This window comes from Panulirus ornatus, chromosome 64 (assembly GCF_036320965.1).
Source record: "Panulirus ornatus isolate Po-2019 chromosome 64, ASM3632096v1, whole genome shotgun sequence".
NCBI lineage: Eukaryota > Metazoa > Arthropoda > Malacostraca > Decapoda > Palinuridae > Panulirus > Panulirus ornatus.
In genome coordinates, this window is record NC_092287.1 from 6,269,867 (window position 1) to 6,291,088 (window position 21,222).

At 36.4% G+C, this 21,222-nt stretch overlaps 1 protein-coding gene across 8 annotated transcripts in view; it reads left to right on the top strand.

The window, feature by feature from the left end:
• Positions 1-21,222, top strand: part of Esyt2 (extended synaptotagmin-like protein 2) — a 102,929-nt gene that overhangs the window by 57,285 nt on the left and 24,422 nt on the right. For 6 of the 8 annotated variants that reach the window (XM_071657134.1, XM_071657136.1, XM_071657135.1 and 3 more), the window contains exons 9-14: positions 4,500-4,548; positions 5,698-5,787; positions 7,637-7,732; positions 16,694-16,837; positions 19,408-19,563; positions 20,376-20,655. In XM_071657134.1, coding sequence (XP_071513235.1) covers positions 4,500-4,548; positions 5,698-5,787; positions 7,637-7,732; positions 16,694-16,837; positions 19,408-19,563; positions 20,376-20,655 — 815 coding nt within the window. The remainder of the gene's footprint in view (positions 1-4,499; positions 4,549-5,697; positions 5,788-7,636; positions 7,733-16,693; positions 16,838-19,407; positions 19,564-20,375; positions 20,656-21,222) is intronic. The other 2 variants (XM_071657142.1, XM_071657143.1) reach the window with 1 other exon arrangement.

The window sequence follows — 21,222 nt, forward strand, 5'->3', positions numbered from 1 at the left end:
ATTTGTCTATGGATGTGGTGGTGGGGGAGGTAAATGCAAGGGTCTTAGAGAGGGGTAAATATGCAGTCTGTAGGGGGTGAGGGGGACTAAGAGGCGAGTCTGTTGTTGTTTGCTGTTAACAAAACATTGATGGCAGATTAAAGAGAAACTTCTGAAGTTGACATTTGGGTGTGTGTGTGTAAAGGAGGAAGTCAAATGTAAATGTGAGTAAGATAAATGCTTGCATTATTTATCATGCCATTGTTATAATTTTTGTGCTTGACTGCTGCTCCCATCAGAGTAAGGAAATGTCTAGAACAGAACAATGGCCTGATTTGTATGCATCCATTCCCAAGGCATCATTAAGATGTGCTGAAACTAACCCTTGCCATCCATAGCCAAAGCCCCATTGTATGTTTTAAGTGGTTTACCTTGAGAGTTTCATATGCCATGGTTCAGCTCATTGACAGTGTGTTACCACCTTTTTTTCAGTTTTTGTTATCCACCCAACGTATACATATCCCCGAGCCTCCTCCACTTCATTCATCATCTCTTTCAGTTAGAATGAACTTGATATCACACTACTTACTTTCATTATTTACTTGATCAACTGGACTCTCATCACTTGTCTTCAAGCATTTGATTCCCTACATGTCTGTCTTCCTTTCTTTTGCATGTAAGGCACAAGACTCTCATCCATACAACAATGTAAGGACTACTGTAACTTCAAGCATGAACAAGTCTTTAACCTAACAGGCGCTGACCTCTCCCTCCACACGCACCTTAGTGTACACATGACCCCTAACCCCCATCTCCTGTGAGTTGCTTCAGCCCTTATTGTTCCATCCACTGCCTTGTCCACTCCCTACAGTACCCCACTTCCTCTTGATCCTCTGGCTTGCACTCGAACCATCCTGTTTTATCCCCCTGCTACACCTCGTTACCTCAGTTTTGTTCACATTTATTCAGGAAATTTTTATATACACCCAGACTCGCCTGCTTCTGGGGCTTCTATCTGATTCTGGCACCAGAGCTGTGCCATCTAAAAGTGCAACTGATTGACTACCTGTGCTTCCCTTTCTACCTTCATTAAACCAGATGTGCCCTTCTCATTAAGACCTCCCTCATCACACCATCCATGAACTGATTAAAGCACTGCGGTGACATAACTCATCCTTGATGCAGCCCCACCTTCACTGAGACCCATTGACTACTCTCCCTTACTTCCACATGGTTTCTGTCAGCCTATTTCTTTAGATCTATTTATATCATTCTTTTTCTCAAGTGTCCTCAAACATTATTGAGCAAACCCCTTGTCCACACAATCTACCTCTCCTGAAGCCATATTGCTCCTTCCATTAGATAATCTGTGCATGCCACCATCCCCTCATTCACAACTTCATACTCGATAGACTATTATCTCTGTATGGTATACATAACTAAGCTCTGGTGAAATAAGAATAAACAATTGTTGCTTGGATGGGCAGCTGATATTTATATAGCTTGGTTTCTTGAAGCTTGTGTTGATTATTGTATTCAAGGGAAAAATGTACTTTGGCTGCCTTAGAGAAAACCAATGTTTGCAGTTAAGTAATAATAATTTTCATCTTTAAACTTTATTTTCTGAAACAAAAGTTTTTAGTTTGTAATTGTGTTTTCTAGAATCGATCCAAACTCCTACAGTATAAAGACATGAGAAAATGAATATGCCTGGTACAAGTAAGTGATTGCTAAATTTGACAACTTTGTGATTATATAAAGTTTTCCTGTTGTAACTGATTGTAGTTGGGTTTTTTCGATTGATCTTAGAACTGTTAAGAGGGACGTGGGAGTTGTGATTTTCCAAATAGTAAAAAAAGTATGTAGGCCTTTTCAAAGAAATTGTTCATAAGAGTGCAAGTATGCTGGAGAAGAGATAAAGTTTGTGTGATAGAGGTGACTTTATGCTGAAGGGATATTGTTTGATAAAGCTGAAGGTGGTGGCAATCTGTGATAAGGGAAGAAGTAGACCAGTAAAGACATGGAAATATTAAAGGCAAAAGTTGAAGGTGAATGTAAGGGGGATGCAGGTTGTTCATAATTAGTGGAGGTATGGGTATAGGAGGATTAGTGGAGATGGTCTCAAGTTTTGCATTATGGATAATTGTAAGATGCTGCATTGTATTGAAGTTAGGCATGTTGATGAATTTGCAGAAATTATTAGGATTAAAGATGTACCTGTTAAGGTCACTGCATATGCTGCAGACAGAAGAGAAATTCCGAGTCCAAAACAAATCTGGGGAACCATTATAAAGTAATTAGATTTTGTTTGGTTCTTGACATGTCAGCAAAGGTATATAGTGGATTGCAAGGAGAATATTCTTTGTGCTGTTTTGATTCAACAGGATATATTATTCGATAAACAGAAAAGGTTTATTAGAATTAGCCATATGATGTATTTGCATGTAAGCATTTAGATACTCAAAAGGATTAGTGTATACTGTTTAGTGTGATATAATAAAACACACACCAGTATGTAGTACCCCATAGTAATCACAGTAGTTGAATGATAACGGTTATTGATAACAGCAAGTAGAATATTATAAGTTTGTTTTTGCACATTTTCACACATTAGAAGATGCTCATAGCATTGTTCACATAGTTTTTTGTCGTGCATCTCCACATTATTGTAAAAGATCTAACTGTAGTTCTGTATTTTTTTATGTTGGTTTGAGTGTCACAGGTGAAGTAAATGACGTGCTGAGAAATAAGCAAAAAAAGTGCATGCCTCAAGAATAGGATAACTTAAGTGTAGGAGGCATGAAAACATGGATAAAAGAAAAAAAGAATTAAGGGTTTTAGAGAGAGTATTGATGTTTTATATACACATTTGATTGCAGTACATAGGTTTGAACTTGGATTATCATGAGCAGTTTCTCATTGTCCTGGATATTTTGGGAAGTCTTATTAGTACACTTAGGAGTGGTAGAGGGTACAAGTTTATATTTTGAATAGTTTTTATAAAGGGGATAGGTTGTACCAAGTTCTCAACAGCAAATCATGTTGAAGTTATTAGATAATTCATAATGCATGGCATGCTCGTTCAAATAAAAGCAAGGTAAACATCGTTGTAAAGTCTATGTCTTTCCCTTGCATGATTTTTTCAGAGTTGTGTGTTGTTCCCCAGTTGGTAGGTCTTAGAGACAAGTAAAAACAGTAATGGTAGTCTAATAAACTGACAATTTATATATTTGGGAAGTGATATGTATGCAGTTTTGTAACTTGGCAAACCATGACCTAAGTATCACTGATAAAGATTTGACACATCAGACATTACTTCAGTGTACTCTTTCTTGCCTTCCTTTTTTTCTGAATTTCTATTTTCCTTTTTGAATTTGCAGTAATTCAGAATACTCTGATACTTCATTAGTTTATTTCTTAGAATTAGTTAATTAAAAAGAATATTGCATTTATTGCTTGCAAGACAGAGAACTTGCATCCTTTCTTTCTGTATATAATATTTGAAAGCTTGTACAACAGTCACTGCTTTAGTAAATAAGCCCTTTGTCCACATGAATGATAGTAAGGAAATATGATGTGGGTTGGTGAATTTGTGGCCATTTTTTTGTTTTGTAATTTTTTCATAACCAGTATAAAATTTTTGCAAAATGTAAAGATATGATATCTAGGATCGTTTCATTAACATTATATTAGTGGTGATTTGAATGGGCTGGCTTGAGCCTAGTTTCTGAACTCCCCCCTTTCCCCCTTTTTTTTTGATGGTCATGTTATAGTGGTTTTGATAAAAAATTTCCCAGTTACTTTGAGGATTTACTGTTATTCAAGTATATATAGTGTATTTGATAAAATAAAAGAATGGCTGCATAGATTGTTTTTAGACTTATGATACTTTTACGGGAGAAATTGTGTACATCTTGTTTTTAGTGCTCTTAAAGATCATATATCCATAGGAATGATTTAAGATGCACAAAGGTCAAAATTGAAGTTTGAAATGTGCCTTGCAATCATAAGTTTCTCATGGAAATTAAGGTACTTCTTGTGCATTGATTTGTAGTGATTAGTTTGTTCTCTGCTACTTAATAAGGATTTGGGTAGTCTTAATTGCTTTCAAGCAGAACAAACATAAATAGATAATGCTTTAAGGAAGATTTTGCCTTACATTCAAACTATTTGCTGTAATTTCAATACTTTTTGATAAAAAGGATAATTGAAATAGTATATGCAGGTTTTTAATGAAGTTATAAACAAAATTGTCAAAGATGTTAAAACAAAATTAGCTTAGTCACTCTTTGAATGACCCATTTGTTGAGTTGAATAATTAATTTTTGTGTATATGCTGGACTTACAGATGAACCAGTACACATTTAGTAATATGCTAGATATCATACTGATGGCATGATGCATCAGTAGTGTAATTTAACATTAAAGAATCCATAGCAATTCACAGTGTATTTAGAATCTTATGACTGCTTATCCTGGAAGTAGCCAGTCTTGTGATTTATTTGATTTTTTCCCTTCAGAGCCAATCTGGATGTTCATGATATTTGGAAGAATGGAGAAGTGGATATGGTAAGTCTTAAATTTGTTATGGAGTATAAGGTAGATCAGTCTTTGCCAGTTACATTTTGAGGTGTCGTTTAGCTTCAACATCATCCCATTATTAGTGAAAGTGCAAGTGCAGGTCTCAGAGGGAATGAAGATTGAGAAATACATATTGAAATGTGATGTAGAGATTGGAGTACTCCATAGACAACTGATATTTAACACGAAGATTGTGTGACTTTGTATCTGAAACCTATTGAGGTACATGATAGATGCATAACATCTCAGGAACATTGTTGGATTTTGTAGATAAGTTTTAAGTGCCCCATAATATCTCCTTAATTTCAGTTTTTACTTATAATTGGCTGCATTTAAATGTAACTTTTTGATGGTTTGATGCCTTTTTGTGCATAATGTACCTCTACTTATTCTAATACCTGAAGTTTTAAGTACACACTTAGCTTTCAGATTGCCTGAAATATGACTTAACTAGTGCAATGTTAGATTTACAGTTTGCTTTTGTTGGCAAGAGACAGCAGAATTTCCAGCAAGTATTAAACCTTCACACCACCAAGTTTAGTGTTTGTGTAATTACTTCAAACTCTGGCAGTTTGTCTGCCTTGCAGAATGGTGATTTACCTTCAGATATCATATTTGTTGTGGATTTTAATACCCAGACAACCATATCTTGCCAACATTTCCTCTGTACATTGTATTTCTGATCATATTCTACACTAAGAATGAAAAACATAGCAGCCTTTATTTTTACCCTTGTAATTGCAGTGTCATTTGGATTGAGTACTTTTTAGATTTAAAGAATTGGTACTTGAAATTGCTTAGTGCTTTGGTTTCAGCAGGGTTTAACCCCACATTTCTCCTTTAGAGTGGTGGGGGGGGATCTTGTAGGTTTTTGGAAACTACTATAGTATTTTATCTGAAGATGCCCTTACAAACTAAAGCAATTATGTCCGTGTGTTAATCCATATTTACCTTGGTATTAACATATCTCCAGTTGGGAGTTGAATATCATTGAATTCCAGAGATTATGATTGTGTAATTGATATCAACTTTATGAAATGGTAGACGTAAATTTGATATCAGGAAAGTGCAAATATCCTGTTCATGTTGAAATACATGTTTGTTAGATATGGTAAATGATTATATTCTCTTTTCCAGTGGGTGCCACTGTCCGATGCCAAGTCAGGTCGTATACATATCCGTGCAGCATGGCTAGACTTGGACGAAGCTGCTAGCTCCCTGGAACTGGTTTGTATCAAAGCAGCATGGTAGTTTATTTCTTTAGTGTATAATGTTACAGTGAATATGTATTGAACAAAATTGTATATGAAAAGGCAGTGATTCTTCATAGTAGACATACATCTGTAATGGTGATTGAAATATAGATAGCCTTAAGTTTTGAGTATTTTGATTTATATTAACACTTTCAGGATGGATGGAATTGGCTCAATCTGAAATGTTGAAAAAAATATTTTGAGCCATTTGAACTTTGCCTCATAGACATAAAAACCTTTTGTTAATGTAAATGTATGTGAATCTTTGTGCACTGCTGCCATGTAAAACCGCCTTTACCTCTTGTAGCTCAGCAGGATGAGGCGTATTGGGAGAGGCATGAATACTACTGCTATGATTATTTGAGTAACTTAAGCTTAATTCTTTTTTTTTTTTTTTTTTCAATGTGATTAGAGTTTCAGTTGGTGTGGTAACCATATATGCTGCTTACAATCGTAACCATATTAACCATGGGCAGTTCAGTGTCTGGGACTCGGCATTCCAGAAATTGACAACGTTCAGAACCCAGTACTTGCAAGGATATAAGTGCTTAGTGAACTCCCTCCCGTTCTTCAACTTCTGTTATCACCATCACTGCCTTTAATTTTTTTTTTTTTTTTTTTTTTTTTTTTTTTAAATACTAGGTTGCTATTTCCCATGTAGTGAGATAGTGTCAGGAGGGAACAAGAATGGCCTCATTTAGACATATCCACACAACAGCTTTAAAGTATAATGTACCAGAATCAGACCCCCAATCCACTGCCAAACTCCCACAGACTTTTCTGTGGTTTCCCCTTACCACTTCATGTACCCTGGTTCAGTTTGACAAGAAATCGCCCCATGCTTTCATATTTCCTTTAGAGTAGTGGTTTGCTTTATGAAAAGCACATTTCCAGTTATTTCATGCGGTGATCCCATGTTCAGTTAGACCCAGAAGGAAAGATTGATTCTTGAATTGGGAAAGCTGTTGAAGAGCAACAGTTGAATGTTCTCATTCATACACTGGTAACTCCAGTTATGTGTGTGGTAGAGGTGGAAACATGAATTCAGCAAAGGTAGTACTCCTCCCTAGGAAGATGATGGAAGTTGACACCTCTAAAGTTTCACTAAGCAAATAAAGGGGCATTATTAGGAGTTAAAGGTGCAACAATTAGAGATTAATTATGAGGTTAATCAGTTGGGTCTGATTCTGTGACTACAGTAAGGATTAGATGTGAAAAACAAATTGTGTTAAGTGTTTGTAATGGTCTTCAATGTGAGGGGCATTATTGATCATCAGAAATCAAGAATGGTTAATGTGAGGATGTCGACCCTCTCACCACTCTTACCCTTTTCCCTTTTTACTGTTTATGGTAGAATTTCAGCTGCTACTTTCATGTATACTTTAAAGTCCAAAAGTAGAGGACATAAGTTTGAGGATAGGAGGATGTCAAAGCTTTTTAGCATGAGGTTAGATAGTTGAGGAATGTCATAAATTTGAGCACTCGAAGGGTAAAAATCTGATGAAACATTTTCTTGAACCAAATGACTTTTAAAGTTTAGGGAAGAAAGATTTACAACATTTGCAAGGAGCACGGTGTTGAAATATGCATATTCTTAATTGGTTTGGTTGTAAAATGTAACTAGATATGACAAGAAATGGTGGAAGTGTTAGTCAGCTGGTTCTTAGAAAAGTTTAAGGAAGTTAGAGGTATATATTGTGCATGTGCTGGTAGTCATGTTTCTAATAGTTTATCCATGATCAAGATGCTAGTATATTTATTTTGAATGCTAATGTTTGTAGAAGGAAATACATTCTGTGATTAAGACAACTTATGATTTCTAGCAACTGGAGGAGATACGTGCACTCCAAACTTCCACAAAGAACCCTCTCCATAGTGCTGTTCTCATGGTTTGGGTAGATTCTGCCAAGAAACTAAATGTAAGTGTGAATTTTGTTTTTGACTGGTATAAAGTAGTCTGCAATAATTTGGTTCTTTCTTCACTCATTAAGAAATTTATAGTCTCGGCTATTGCATACTGAAAAGTGTACCTTTTCCTGATTAATGTGGATAATAATGTAGTTTAAAATATTTTAAGTGGGATATGTCTTCTTTAAGAATTTTGTTTTTCATTTTCTTACCCTTCTTAATATTTTAATCATATCAGCCATAATTGATTTGTAATCAAATTTGAGTCCAAATTGTTGTCATTAATACTTTCATTTATGTATTATTGAGGATAATGTGAGTAGTAAGCTATGAATTTGTGTAAATGCTTAAGTAGGTTGAATAAGATTTGGGTATGACTTTATTTGCAAGTAAATATTGATTCTGAAAAATACAAAGTAGAAGGAATGAATTGGTTCAAATAATGATTAGCCAATATAAATTCCAAGAATGAGTTTAATTGTATACTTGGTTGAGATAACTAAAGGCAAAACTAGTATTTAACAGTCAATGTGGAATACGGGCTTTACTGTTGACTGCCATGAAAGGGAAGTGGATCACCCAAAGTCTTGAAGGGTAGAATTGTTTTAGGATGTTAGTAGAAAGCAGGATGGCAAGTTCATTATGTATATAGAATTAAATTGTTAGAGATACATTGTAAATGGAGTGTATGTGTGCTTGAAACCTGGATCTGCTGCAAGGGTCAGTGCACGTGGTTAGGGGTTTCCACAAGATATTTTGTAATGGAGATCATTACAAGTGTGGCTGCATCTACATGGAGGGAAACAGTCTGTTAATATAGTTTGAGAGGGGATTATGCATGTTCACTAATTATGCAGTAGTAGCCATCATTAAGTGCATGGCAACCAAAACAGGCAAGATGTTTTAAGACGCATCATCCATTGCTTGCTCGGTATGTAAAAATGTAGCTTCATTCGAGTATTGCCAATTCCGTATCACAGATTTTTAGGTGTTATCAAGGAGTTGCTGTCTGGAAGTGTCGCTGAAGTGAGAACAGTGAGATGTAAACATTTCAAGTGGATGTTCAACAGCTGCATATGATAGAGGTCTGTATTATGAGCGAGGTGTGTGAAAAGATGTGATGAATAGGCAAGTCGAAGGCAGTATAATTGATTACTTATTATATGATGAATAGGTTAGTGGAAGACAAATATTCTGGTATTTAGCCTTTCATTGGGTGGAAAACTACATTGAAAGAGAATATCTTCATTTGTCATCAGTGCAAGCTTGTAGCATGTGTACATTCGATTTTTGTCAGTTTCCTTGTTCTGTAACATAAGTAGCATTCATCCTAATTTTGAATTTACCAAAGTTGTTTGGCAATGCTCTGTAATTTCAGGCAAGCTAATTATTATTGTCACCAGTTTATTAATCATCATTTTCTTCGTCCACTCAACAGCCATCACACAAGGTAAACTACTTTCTGTGTGGTTGTTGCATGGGGTTAGCACTAGTACTGTACATTGTTTTTGTTTGATGTATTTCTTTGACTGTTTTCAGAAAAGATCATGCATGGATAGAAATTTAGTAGATAATAGCAAACTTGTAGCTGTATTTATTGCTTTGATAGTAAAACTGGTTTCTCTTAACTATTGTAACCTTGTATATACCAATTTTTTGCATGTTTACCTATTGTTCACTGACTTGTGTATTGGCTTCGAATGCTTAGACAAATAACACTTGAACAGATTTTGGAAAGTCGTAAGAAACTGGTTAAGATGTTAAAATTCATAATTTCCAGAATTTTTTCTCTTAATCTTGGAGATTAGGTAGTGTACCAGCTGAGAACATGTAGTACATTGTAAATGTAGTGAATGCATAAGACTAAATATGATAAGTCTCCATCCTAGATTCACCCCCAATATTCATTCCTATTTTGTGAACCCCTTTTCTGTGTTATTTTCATGGGGTTGCCCCCCCAAAATGTCATTCATCCACGAATGTCAAATTAATTTTTCATTGTTACTTTTTCTGTTTAAAAAGATATATTTTCTAGATCTAGGAATTATGTACGTGAAGATATGCAGAAAATGTGAAATTTTTTCTCCCCTGAATTACATAAGAAACGGCAAAGATCATTATGAAAAAGAAATATTTGAAAACCAATATGCTTTATCCAGTAGCATCATTTTGCATGAAAACTTGAAGGAACTTCTATGGAAAGCAGAAAGTATTTGATAAGTACATAATTTTTCCATGTTTTTGTTGTACTTGAGTAAATTATCATTATCACACAGTATTATTTACATTGAAAATTAGGATCATCTGGGTTTAATGAAGAATATGTGCAATATTGCAGATCTAGAAACTGTGTGGCTAGATATCAAATCTTTTGTATGTCAGTCTAGATTTGGGAGGCTTAGGACATTCTTGAACTATTTGTGTACAGAAACGTGTTGCTGAGCAGGTTGATGGAAGTCAGGTTTTTGAAATTCTTTCACACCCAGTTGCACTGATGTGGCATCTTAAGCAGTATTTATCAGTCCTAACACTCGCTCTTTTTTGTAGACTTGTCCAAAATGCCTTCATTTGTTTTGGTTATAGATTTATCTTTCTGTTCATATTCATAATTTCTATGGAAAGATAAAACATTTTGGAAATTTTATCCATGAACATGAAAAAAGCTGTTAAGTAGTTTATTCAAAAACATCTGCTGTATATCAGAATTAAAGGGAAAATAAAGCACAAGAATGATGAACAGATAGTTGATAAATTCAAAAGATCAGAATTGAAATGAGTTAATGACATGGGTTGAATGGCTGCTCTCTTGCTGGGTAGTCACCCACACATGGACTATTGGCATTCTGTCTACCAAAGTACAATTCTCCTTATCATACATAATACGAGAACTCTTGCACAACTCATTCTTCATGACTAGATTTTCCTTTGGTGACAACTGTGTGTTTGCTCTGACCTTTGGCAAAATGGACAGAGCCATAGATAGTGGTAGGTAGGAACATTTAGGTAGGAGCATGAAGTAGAAACATAGGTATAAGTTGTAGGCAGGAATGTTAGGCAGGAGATTTAGGTAGAAGTGGTTGGTAGGAATATAAGTAGGAGCCTCTGCAAACTCTGCACTAGTTGCCATCTGCCAGTGGCCTGTTAAAGGTGAGGCACTAAAGGCTAATAAGTGGCACTGGAGTTCACTAGTTATAGAGACTATATTTCTGTGGCCACCCTCACTAGTTATAGAGACTATATTTCCGTGTCCACCCCTTGAGGGAGTTCCAGTGGGGAGCAGGTGTCCGAGATATGAGATAGATGAACTGGTTGAATGTAAACACAGAATGAACTGTGCAGCTTGGAGAAGGCAGCCCTCCTAGACTAATGGAATGTATATGTCTTGTAAGATGTAAAACATGCTTAGAGAGATTTCTCACATTTGTTGTTTCTAACTTGGCAAGATAGCACTAGGACAAGTTGAAGAATGGAATAGTTTGCTTGCATCCACTATTATGTATAGTATAAGGAAACAAGCTCTCCCCCATCCCCAGTTGGGCCCCACAGACCTTTCAGTGGTTTTATCCAATTTCATATTCCCTGGTGTAGTCCTTTGACAGCATGTTGCCCCCTATATACCACATTGCTCCACTTTACTCTATTCTGTGCATGCCTTACATCCTGTTCTGGCCTCAACTTCTCCAGACTTCTTGTACTTCATTCTTCTGCCTCCAATTTGGTCTCCCCATTTCCTTTTCCCTTCCACTTCCGACGCATATATCCTCTTTTTTTAATCTCTCGTCACTCTTCATATCTCCATATCCTAAAAGCACATTTTAGGCTTTCTTAACCATACTCTTCTACTGCCACACCTCTCACTATTATTTTGCACTCCAACCCACCTTATGCCACATACTGTTCTCAGACATTTCATATCCAACTTCTTTTTACAGTGTTTACCTCGGTAATTTGGACATTAACTTTTGTTCTCATTGTCTTTATACATTGGCAATACGCATGCATTTTGCCAATCCATACTTGTGCTGAAAATACTAACTAACCAAGAAACAACACAGCTGCCCCTTTTCTTAAGAACTTTAGATGCTATGCCATCCACTCCAATCACTTCATTGTATGCAAAACATTCACCACCTCTTCTCTCTTGTATACCTCCATGAACAAAAACACCCCACATATGCTACCCTGTCAAACATTCGTGCCCTTCAAAACACACTTTCCCATTTCTGCTTAGTACCATTTCATCTGCTCCCTAAAATGTTTCACTAAAATCTTGCCTCTAGTTCTCCCATTTTTCTGTCTATACTCACATTTCCAGAATATTTCATTCTCCCTGTAGTTTGCCAATATTAGTTCGACCCACTTTTTATTTGCCTTCTTTTTCAGCCCTTGCACCACCTTTCTTCTTTCTCTTCCACATCTTTCATATACATGTACACTTTTCCTTGCAAATAATGCCCATGCAGATCTCTTCTTTCATTAGCAATTTAACTTCATGTCCCACCATCCACATTTTTTCACATGCCCACCTTCGACTTTATGCATCCCACACAATTCTCTTGCACATGTAAGCAGTACTATCCTAAATATTTTCCATTCCTTGCCCACTCCACAAGTTAGTTTACTTCCAGTTTTTGCCCTTCTTGCGTTGATCCCTCTTGAGTATTTCTTCAAACAATTCTCTTCTTAAAACTTGCTAACTTCACCACCCTATTCCCACCCATAATATTCAATCTTTTTCCTAAAGAATCTACAAACCTATACCTTTTCCTCCAGGATGTGATCAAACATCCCACCAGTTACCACTCTCAGTACTTTAACATCCATTTGTTTTTCTTGCCTTAAAATGGATATATAATCCAGTAATGCTTGCATACCATGTACCAAACTTGCCTAGTTGTACATTTGTGTGTCCCTCTTTATAAACATGGCATTTCTAATCACCAGTCCTTTTTCAGCATACACTTTCACAAGCTGTTCATCATTTTCATTCATGCCTTCCTGTTATCTCTCTTTTACTACATGACCCACTTCTTCATTCTTATTGCCAATCGCCAATACTCTCATTTACATCAGAATGGCTACACTCGTATATATGTATATGTAGTTGCTACTTAGAATTGCCTGCTCAAGGTTATGCTATGAATAAAAATTCACCTTAAAGGTTGTATTTATTCATTTATTTATTTTTTGTTGCTGTCTCCTGCGTTAGCGAGGTAGCGCAAGGAAACAGATGAAAGAATGGCCCAACCCACCCACATGTATATACATACACGTCCACACACGCAAATATACATACCTGTGCATCTCAACGTATACATACACACACACAGACATATGCATATATACTCGTGTACATACTTCATACTGTCTGCCTTTATTCATTCCCATCGCCACCCTGCCACACATGAAATAACAACCCCTTCCCCCCTGCATGTGCGCGAGGTAGCGCTAGGAAAATGCAACAAAGGCCACATTTGTTCACACTCGGTCTCTAGCTGTCATGTATAATGCACCAAAACCACAACTCCCTTTCCACATCCAGGCCCCACAGAACTTTCCATGGTTTACCCCAGATGCTTCACATGCTCTGGTTCAATCCATTGACAGCACATCGACCCCAGTATACCACATCATTCCAATTCACTCTATTCCTTGCACGCCTTTCACCCTCCTGCATGTTCAGGCCCTGATCACTCAAAATCTTTTTCAGTCCATCTTTCCATCTCCAATTTGGTCTCTCACTTCACCTCATTCCCTCCACCTCTGACCCATATATCCCCTTGGTCAAGCTTTCCTCACTCACTCTCCATGTGACCAAACCATTTCAAAACATCATCTTCTGCTCTCTCAACCACACTCTTTTTTATTACCACACATCTCTCTTACCCTATTATTAGTTACTTAATCAAACCACATATTGTCCTCAAACATCTCATTTCCAGTACATCCACCCTCCTCCACACAACTCTATCCATAGCCCATGCCTTGCAACCATATAATATTGTTGGAACCACTATTCTTTCAAACATACCCATTTTTGCTTTCTGAGATAATGTTCTTGACTTCCACACATTCTTCAAGGCTCCCAGAACTTTCGCCCCCTCCTTCACCCTATGATTCACTTCTGCTTCCATGGTTCCATCCGCTGCCAAATCCACTCCCAGATATCTAAAACACTTCACTTCTTCCAATTTTTCTCCATTCAAACTTGCCTCCCAATTTACTTGTCCCTCAACCTTACTGTACCTAATAACCTTTCTCTTATTCACATGTACTCTCTGCTTTCTTCTTTCACACACACTACCAAACTGTCACCAGCTTCTGCAGTTTCTTGCACAAATCAGCCATCAGCGCTGTATCATTAGCGAACAACAACTAACTCCCTTCCTTAAAGAACTTGTTCCAAAAGAGTCTACATATCTCTGCTACTGGAAGTAGTGCACCCTTGGGCTGCAAGAGCCTTTAGAAAGGTTTTGGGTAACATCAGGACTCATTCTTAGAAACTGATCCTGGAATGATTATAGATAGAAGTAGAATGATGTTGGCAGTGAGACCACAATGATGCACATAATCTAAGTATGTGCTGATACCTCTGTGGAAAAATGAGAAAATTCCTGAGTGATACTTGATGTGATACAGGAAATTACACTTGACACTTTTTTCGTTGTAGTTATCAGCAAATGAATAAGTATATGTATGTATTTTTGCATGTATATGTAATGAATTGAAGGAATCCATTAAGAGAACAGTAAAATCTGAGTTTATGAAATATTAGAATGCAATGATTGCTTTAAAAAGAATTTAGCCAGTTTCTTAGATTTTCTAGTAGTGGATTAATACATTTCAATTAGTATATGTCTGTTTTATCATAGTTTGAATAATTTTGCAAAAAAGTTTATTTTCATTTTTCCCAGTTGTGTAAAATACTTTTACACAGTGTTTCTACCTGTTTGGGAATTTTTCCTTCTGCAAGTTATGCTTTATTATTAAGGCTTCATGCAATTGGTAAGTTTCACAGATGGACAGGTAGATACCAAATATTTGTATGATATATAATGTGATTAGTTTTCAGATGAACTTGACCCAGTAGCTACTTAAATTGCAGGAACTAGTTTATGCTTTGTATAGTTTCATTCTTCTTCTTAAGCCCTTGAATACTCGCTAGAAATGGCTCGGTGAGTCTGGAGATGGTGAAATCTATACAAAACTGATATTAGCTATAACAATGTATTCTTAATACTATACATGAAACTTTAAACCTGTAACTGCTTGGATCCATATTTTCAGTTGATTTGAACTTATTTTCGAGTTAGCTGGTCTAATGTCTTTTAAAATTTGTAGTAATGACTGTCTTCTGATGTAAGTTATTAAATGTACAGTGATGTTACCATGTTAGAGGTATATAGCTATAGCATTTTGATATATTTTTGCATCTTGGTGAGTAAAAGATAATTGTAAATGACAAGGATAGTGGTTATAACTCTGATTATAATAAGAAAAGTAACCATGATTAATCCATTGTTTTATCAAATGACATGATAAAGTATTTTCTGATCTGAAATGACAACGTGATAGGTTGATGTGAACGTTCATGATGATGATCATGATAATGTTTTGTGAAAAAGAAAATAAAAAAGATTGACAATTATAGTAGTGACAGAAAAATTGATTATGGTAACATTAATGATAAAATTTTTAATTATAGTATTAAGGGTGATTGACTACTGAAAATGAGTTAATATTTTTCAGTTTTTCGCCCCCTTCCATAAATGAAGTAGTGCCAGGAACATACATAGCCCCCTCCCCACAGCTTGCCTCATATACAGTGATAATGATGAGTTTTAATGATAATGATTAATTAGAATGTAATTATTATTATATTATACTTAATTGCTGTTTCCCGTATCGGCGAGGTTGCACTTGGAAATAGATGAAGAATGGTCCATCCACTCGTGTACACATACATATATATATGTACATAAACGCTCATACACGCACATATATGTATGTATACATATACATAGCATATATACATGTACATACATATACATATATACACATGTACATATTCATGCTTGCCTTCATCCATTCCTGGCACCATCCCACCCTTCAGAGAAACAGCATTACTACCCCCTGCTTCAGTGAGGTAGTGCCAGAAAAACTGACAAAAAAGCCATATTCATTCACACTTGGTCTAGCTGTCATGTGTAATGCACCAAAACCACAGCTCCCTATCCACATCCGGGCCTTGCAGACCTTCCCATGGTTTACCCCAGATGTTTCGCATGCCCTGCCTCAGTCCATTGACAGCACATCGACCCTGGTATACCACATCGTTCCAGTTTTCTCTGTTCCTTGCATGCCTCTTGCCCTCCTGTATGTTCAGGCCCTGATCACCCAATCTTTTTCCCTCCATCCTTCCACTTCCAATTTGGTGTCCTGCTTCTCCATGTTCCCTCCACCTCTGACACACAAATCCTCTTAGTCAGCCTTTCCTCACTCGCTTTCTCCATATGTCCATACAATTTCAATACACCCAGAAGTTCAACAAAGTGGTTTGTTAGATTATGGCAACTGGAATATTTTACAGAAGTTGGATGAGTTACTGCATAGTAGTATGAAATAAAAGGTTTGGTTCATGTATGTAATAGCTTTTTTTGAGGGATTAATGTTAAGCCTTTTCAAACACAAGGATCTCAATAAAGCATTGATGGTATTAAAGTGTGGTCTCATAATGCAAAAGGTATGTGTGTCTGTAAAGGGATGTTGTGGTGTGCTGTAGAAATAACAAACCTAATATGTAGACTTTAATAGTAGTTTTTGGTTCTTTTATGATAGAAAATGGATGGAGACTACTACCAACTTTGGTTATGAATTTTGTTTGTACATTGCTGACAAAAGTATTGATTGTTTATTCAAACATTTATTTTCAATCTCTTCATGGGATCTAAGAAAACAATCATTCCCAACAGAACATACCTGATCCTTTTGTCCGACTACATGTTGGAAACTCGCAGCAGGAAACCACTGTCCGTCAGCGTACAAATGACCCAGTATTTGAGGAAGGGTTCACCTTCCTTGTACGAAATCCACGAACACAAGAGCTCAAGATTGAGGTAAGAATTTCTCAGGAAATGTTTGTGAAGGCTGGAAGCAAGGAAGTAATTTTCATGTTTATCCAAGTTTGATATATTGCTAGTGAAATGGCAAGTAATTTTCTTGTGTTTATGAAATTCTGTAAGTGGAACAAGATTTGTCTTTGTAGGAATTGGAAGTTGTAATTGGATATGATTGTGAAATTGCAATTTTACCAGCAGGAAAGTAATAATGCATATAAGATGTATGTATTCAAGGAAACAGTGGTATGATATCATGCATGTAGATGGAAATTGTAAGAATTGGAAATATTGCAGTTGAAGCATTGATTTAAAAAGATCTTGATGGTTAGTGAATGACTGGAGCTTTAATGAGAAAAGAAAAATATATATAGTTGGTCATTGGTGTAGTAAGGATGAAACATTCATTGCTGAATACTAGTTAAGCATGGATTTTTAACACCGAGTTCTTGATGCAAGTATTTCAAACGAGTTTTCAGGTGTGTTTACTGTGGTGTTTAAGGTATTCAAAGGAGTGTGTACTGTTGTGGGATGTACCTGTAGAGACTGGGTATTTTGAGATTGCTATAATGGTCCCTGTTTGGTGAGCAGATTTTCCAAAAATAAATTTGCACATAGATGAGTAACTTTTCACTACCTAAAGTCCATTTATTCTTAGCCAGGATTTGGCCTTGCATGGTTTTGCATAAATGATACATTTGACAAAACTAAACATTGTACTCTTGAATGAAAATGGAAAAAAAAGCCAAATTGCTTTATCATATTCGCTTTTGCCTGATTGCCTTGCTTGTCTTGGTGAGATGGCATCAGGAAAAACAAGGGCCTTGTTTCCATGGATCCTGTCTCTGAAGCTACAGCCCACCATCCACAGATAAGCCCTATATACTAATTTGTGAACACGTGTATATATGTATACGTCTGTGTATGTATGTATATGTGCATGTATCGACCTTTATGTATATACTTGTGTATGTGGATGGGTTTGGCCATTCTTCGCCTGTTTCCTTACATTATCTTGCTGATGCGGAACACGGCGATTATAATAAATGAATTAATAAATATATGGGGTTGGGGGACAACTGTTGGATGGTGTGAAATCCTCATATAGAGGATAAAATGCATGTGTAAGAGTGTATGGAGAGTTGAGTGAAACTTTGGGTATACTTTTGGGTGCTGTAGGATGTCAGCATGGCTTTTTAACAAACATTGATGGAGTGATGATAAGGATGAAAGCAAAATTATGGAAAAGGTGTGGAGAGATGGACTGTGGTGGTGGGGTATGGTGACTTAGTGACAAGCCTTTGTGGATGATACTGTGTTGTTTGCTGAGAGGAATTGCAGAAGATTGTGTGTTGTGTGTGTAACCATAGCCAATTGAAGGTAAATTTGATGAAAACTAAAGTAATGGTGTTCTAAAGGAAGTGGTGAAAGTTTTGATTTTGCAAAGCCCTACAGCATGAAAGCTGAAAGTGTACTAACTTGTGTTACACATATGGGGAGAAAGAAGAGGTGACAGAATTTAAGTATTTGGAAGAGGAGAGGTAAGGGAGAAGGCAGTACAAGGTATGAGAGTCATGAGGTCCCTTAACTACATGATAAAGGGTAGAGGTGTAAGTATGGAAGTGAGGAAAGGTTTAAGAGACAGCATAGTCCTTTCAACCCTGATGTATGCAGCCAAAACATGGACATGGGATGAGTTACAGAGGTTAAGGATTCAGGCTTTGGAAAAAAGTTATTTGAGAGGATCGATCATGTGGTATGACTAGGTGGAATGAAGACAGTAATAAGGGGATGTATAGGAGACATGGTATGGCTGGGAGTGCAGATGGAAAGATTTGTCGAGTGATAGTTATTTGAGCCTTGAGATAAAGACGGCATTAATAGATTAGAGAATGATGGAGAATAAGTGCTTGGCCTTGCACAAAAGCCCAGCACCTATACTAACTTTTGTCCACTTGCAGGTTGTCACCCTTCTCATTCAGAAAACATTGTATTGAGTTAAGCATACTAGTTTACAATGTTCATTTAGTAACATTCAAAATGTTTCATTTTTACCATATGCATGAAAACTTTGATACAGTACAGAAGTTGAGCAAAAGGGGTTCTTTGATATCTAGTTGGTTGGGGATGGAACTCCTATTTTACTGTAGATATTAGGTTCTACCAAATTAACATCAACTGGCCATTTACAGGAGTACTACCTTATGTATAAATGAAGGAATTTGATAGGTAAGGGAAGAGTCTGTAGCAAGACTGAAAAATGAACTTTTTTCATCTTTAGTGTACTGACCATGCGGGAGCAAATATGAAAAAATTAAGTGAACAGTAATAAGCTTTAAAAATATTGAAATTTACTAGAAATGTGTAACTTAATGACCTCAATATACAAGAAACAAGTTAAAGATGTGTATGAATGAGCTGGAAACCTATTTTCACTTTTTCCCATTCCATGTAAATGGGAAAAGATTGGATAGTTAAAGTTTAGACTTTTTTTTTTTTTTTCCCCTCTTTGGAACATGTATAAAAGTTATCAGGCACCTCATGTGTGATGACTAAATTTTAAATTTCAGGTTCTTGATCATAAGACAAATCAGTTACAAGGCAAGATAGAAGTGGATCTGAATGTGCTGCTGAAGGAGCGGAACTTAGAGATTCTGAATGAAGAACACACGTTAAGTGGTGCAAGTGGTGGTCTGGCAGCTCTCAAGCTCAATCTTACCTTGAGGGTGAGTCATTAGTTGCTCTCATTGCATATTGTTTTTTCATGGTTAGACAGTGAAGCTATCAGTGAGTACTGGAATGACTCGAGAAATTTGACCAGAATTAAAGTAGGCTGAAGTAGCATTTACATCAAATATGTTATCTGAGAACGTGGACAAGTAGGTTAGCAGGCTGTAGAAAGAATTTTAAAAATTGATTAAGGAAAAAGTGGACATGGTGATTTTATGACAAACTCTTTAGAGATAGGATGCATCAGAATGTTTTGCAAGTGCAGCAAAACTCCTAGGGCATATGATAACATAGGAAAGATTTTGAGAAATACTATTGTGATGGCATTATATCTTTCATGGGCCATTAGGTTTCAAAGATACGGTGGCACATTGAATATACAAGGAATAGGTAAAGGAATGTTAAATGTCTCTCGTATATATTTCATGTGTTAATTTTTTCTCCAGATGAAATATTTGGTAAGGAACTCTGAGCTGCAACATAATTTGGTTAACATGATAATGTTCATTTATTGATTCTGCATCTATGCTTCAGATAATAATTATTCATATCTATTGTATTTTTCCTTGATTCTTAGGATTTTTCACACTTTGAGTTGTTCCCATTTTCATTACTTCTCTTAAGAGCTGAAAAAGCATCTTCATTGATTGACTTGTTAAAACTTTACAGGTATCCAAGTGAGTCACAAAGCTTGAATTAGCAGTTACTTTGATAGAATGTTTAGACACGGTTAATGTGTTTGGAGGTTCCATGGTATGCTGCTTCAATTCATGGAACTTAGTTGACAGTGTGATTTTGTATTCCACAGATTCTAAAGACTGCTCTTAAAAAAGATGATGGTGATGGTGGTCCAGAAGAAAAGGGTGAGGTGAACATAGATTCCTCCACTCCTGCTGCCATCACTGAATCCATTTCTCCCACCTCCCCATCGTCAGCCCCACAACCCACCCTTGCAACCCCAATCCCACCAAAAGAAACCCCCAGCATTCCCGTTCCTGCTGATGTTTCTGACAGCAAATCCGCCCCCATAAAGGAGTCTGTGCCCTTGGCAGAACAAAGTGAAGGCCCAGGAGTGGTCACAGATGCTGGTAAGGTTCTCTCATTATATCCAGGGCTCATTCAGAGAATAAGCATGGTAAAAATTGCTTGTCACATCAGCATTAAAGGTGTGAGGCTTTTGTCTATAGATAAGTGGCGTGATTAATAGCAGGCATGACTTTTGATAAAAAAAAAATATAATTTGTGTTTTTGGAAGTCTTAAGTTAAAAGATTTCCATTTTTTTTAAAGCTATTATGCATGCTTCAATCCTTGTGGTGCACATTTCCAGCCTCCTCCAGTGTTCTAAAAATTGCATATCATATTTGTGAAAAGATGTACAAAGAAAATATCTTTTTGAGTCGACTAGTCCAAGTTTAGGAACATTATCAGCTAGATTGTACAGTTTTGTCTACACAGTTACATGCATTTTCAATTCATGACTTATGTGCAGGTAAACTATCAAAACTTTTTTCTTATATGAATTAGTTAAACATTTATATTTCAGGAAATTTAGAACTATGTTATTTACCTAATTGGCCATTTAACCTTATTAGCTTGGGTGTAGCGGTGGGTGTTATAGGTAAGGGTTGGCACTCGACACTTAGAAATCCCATAG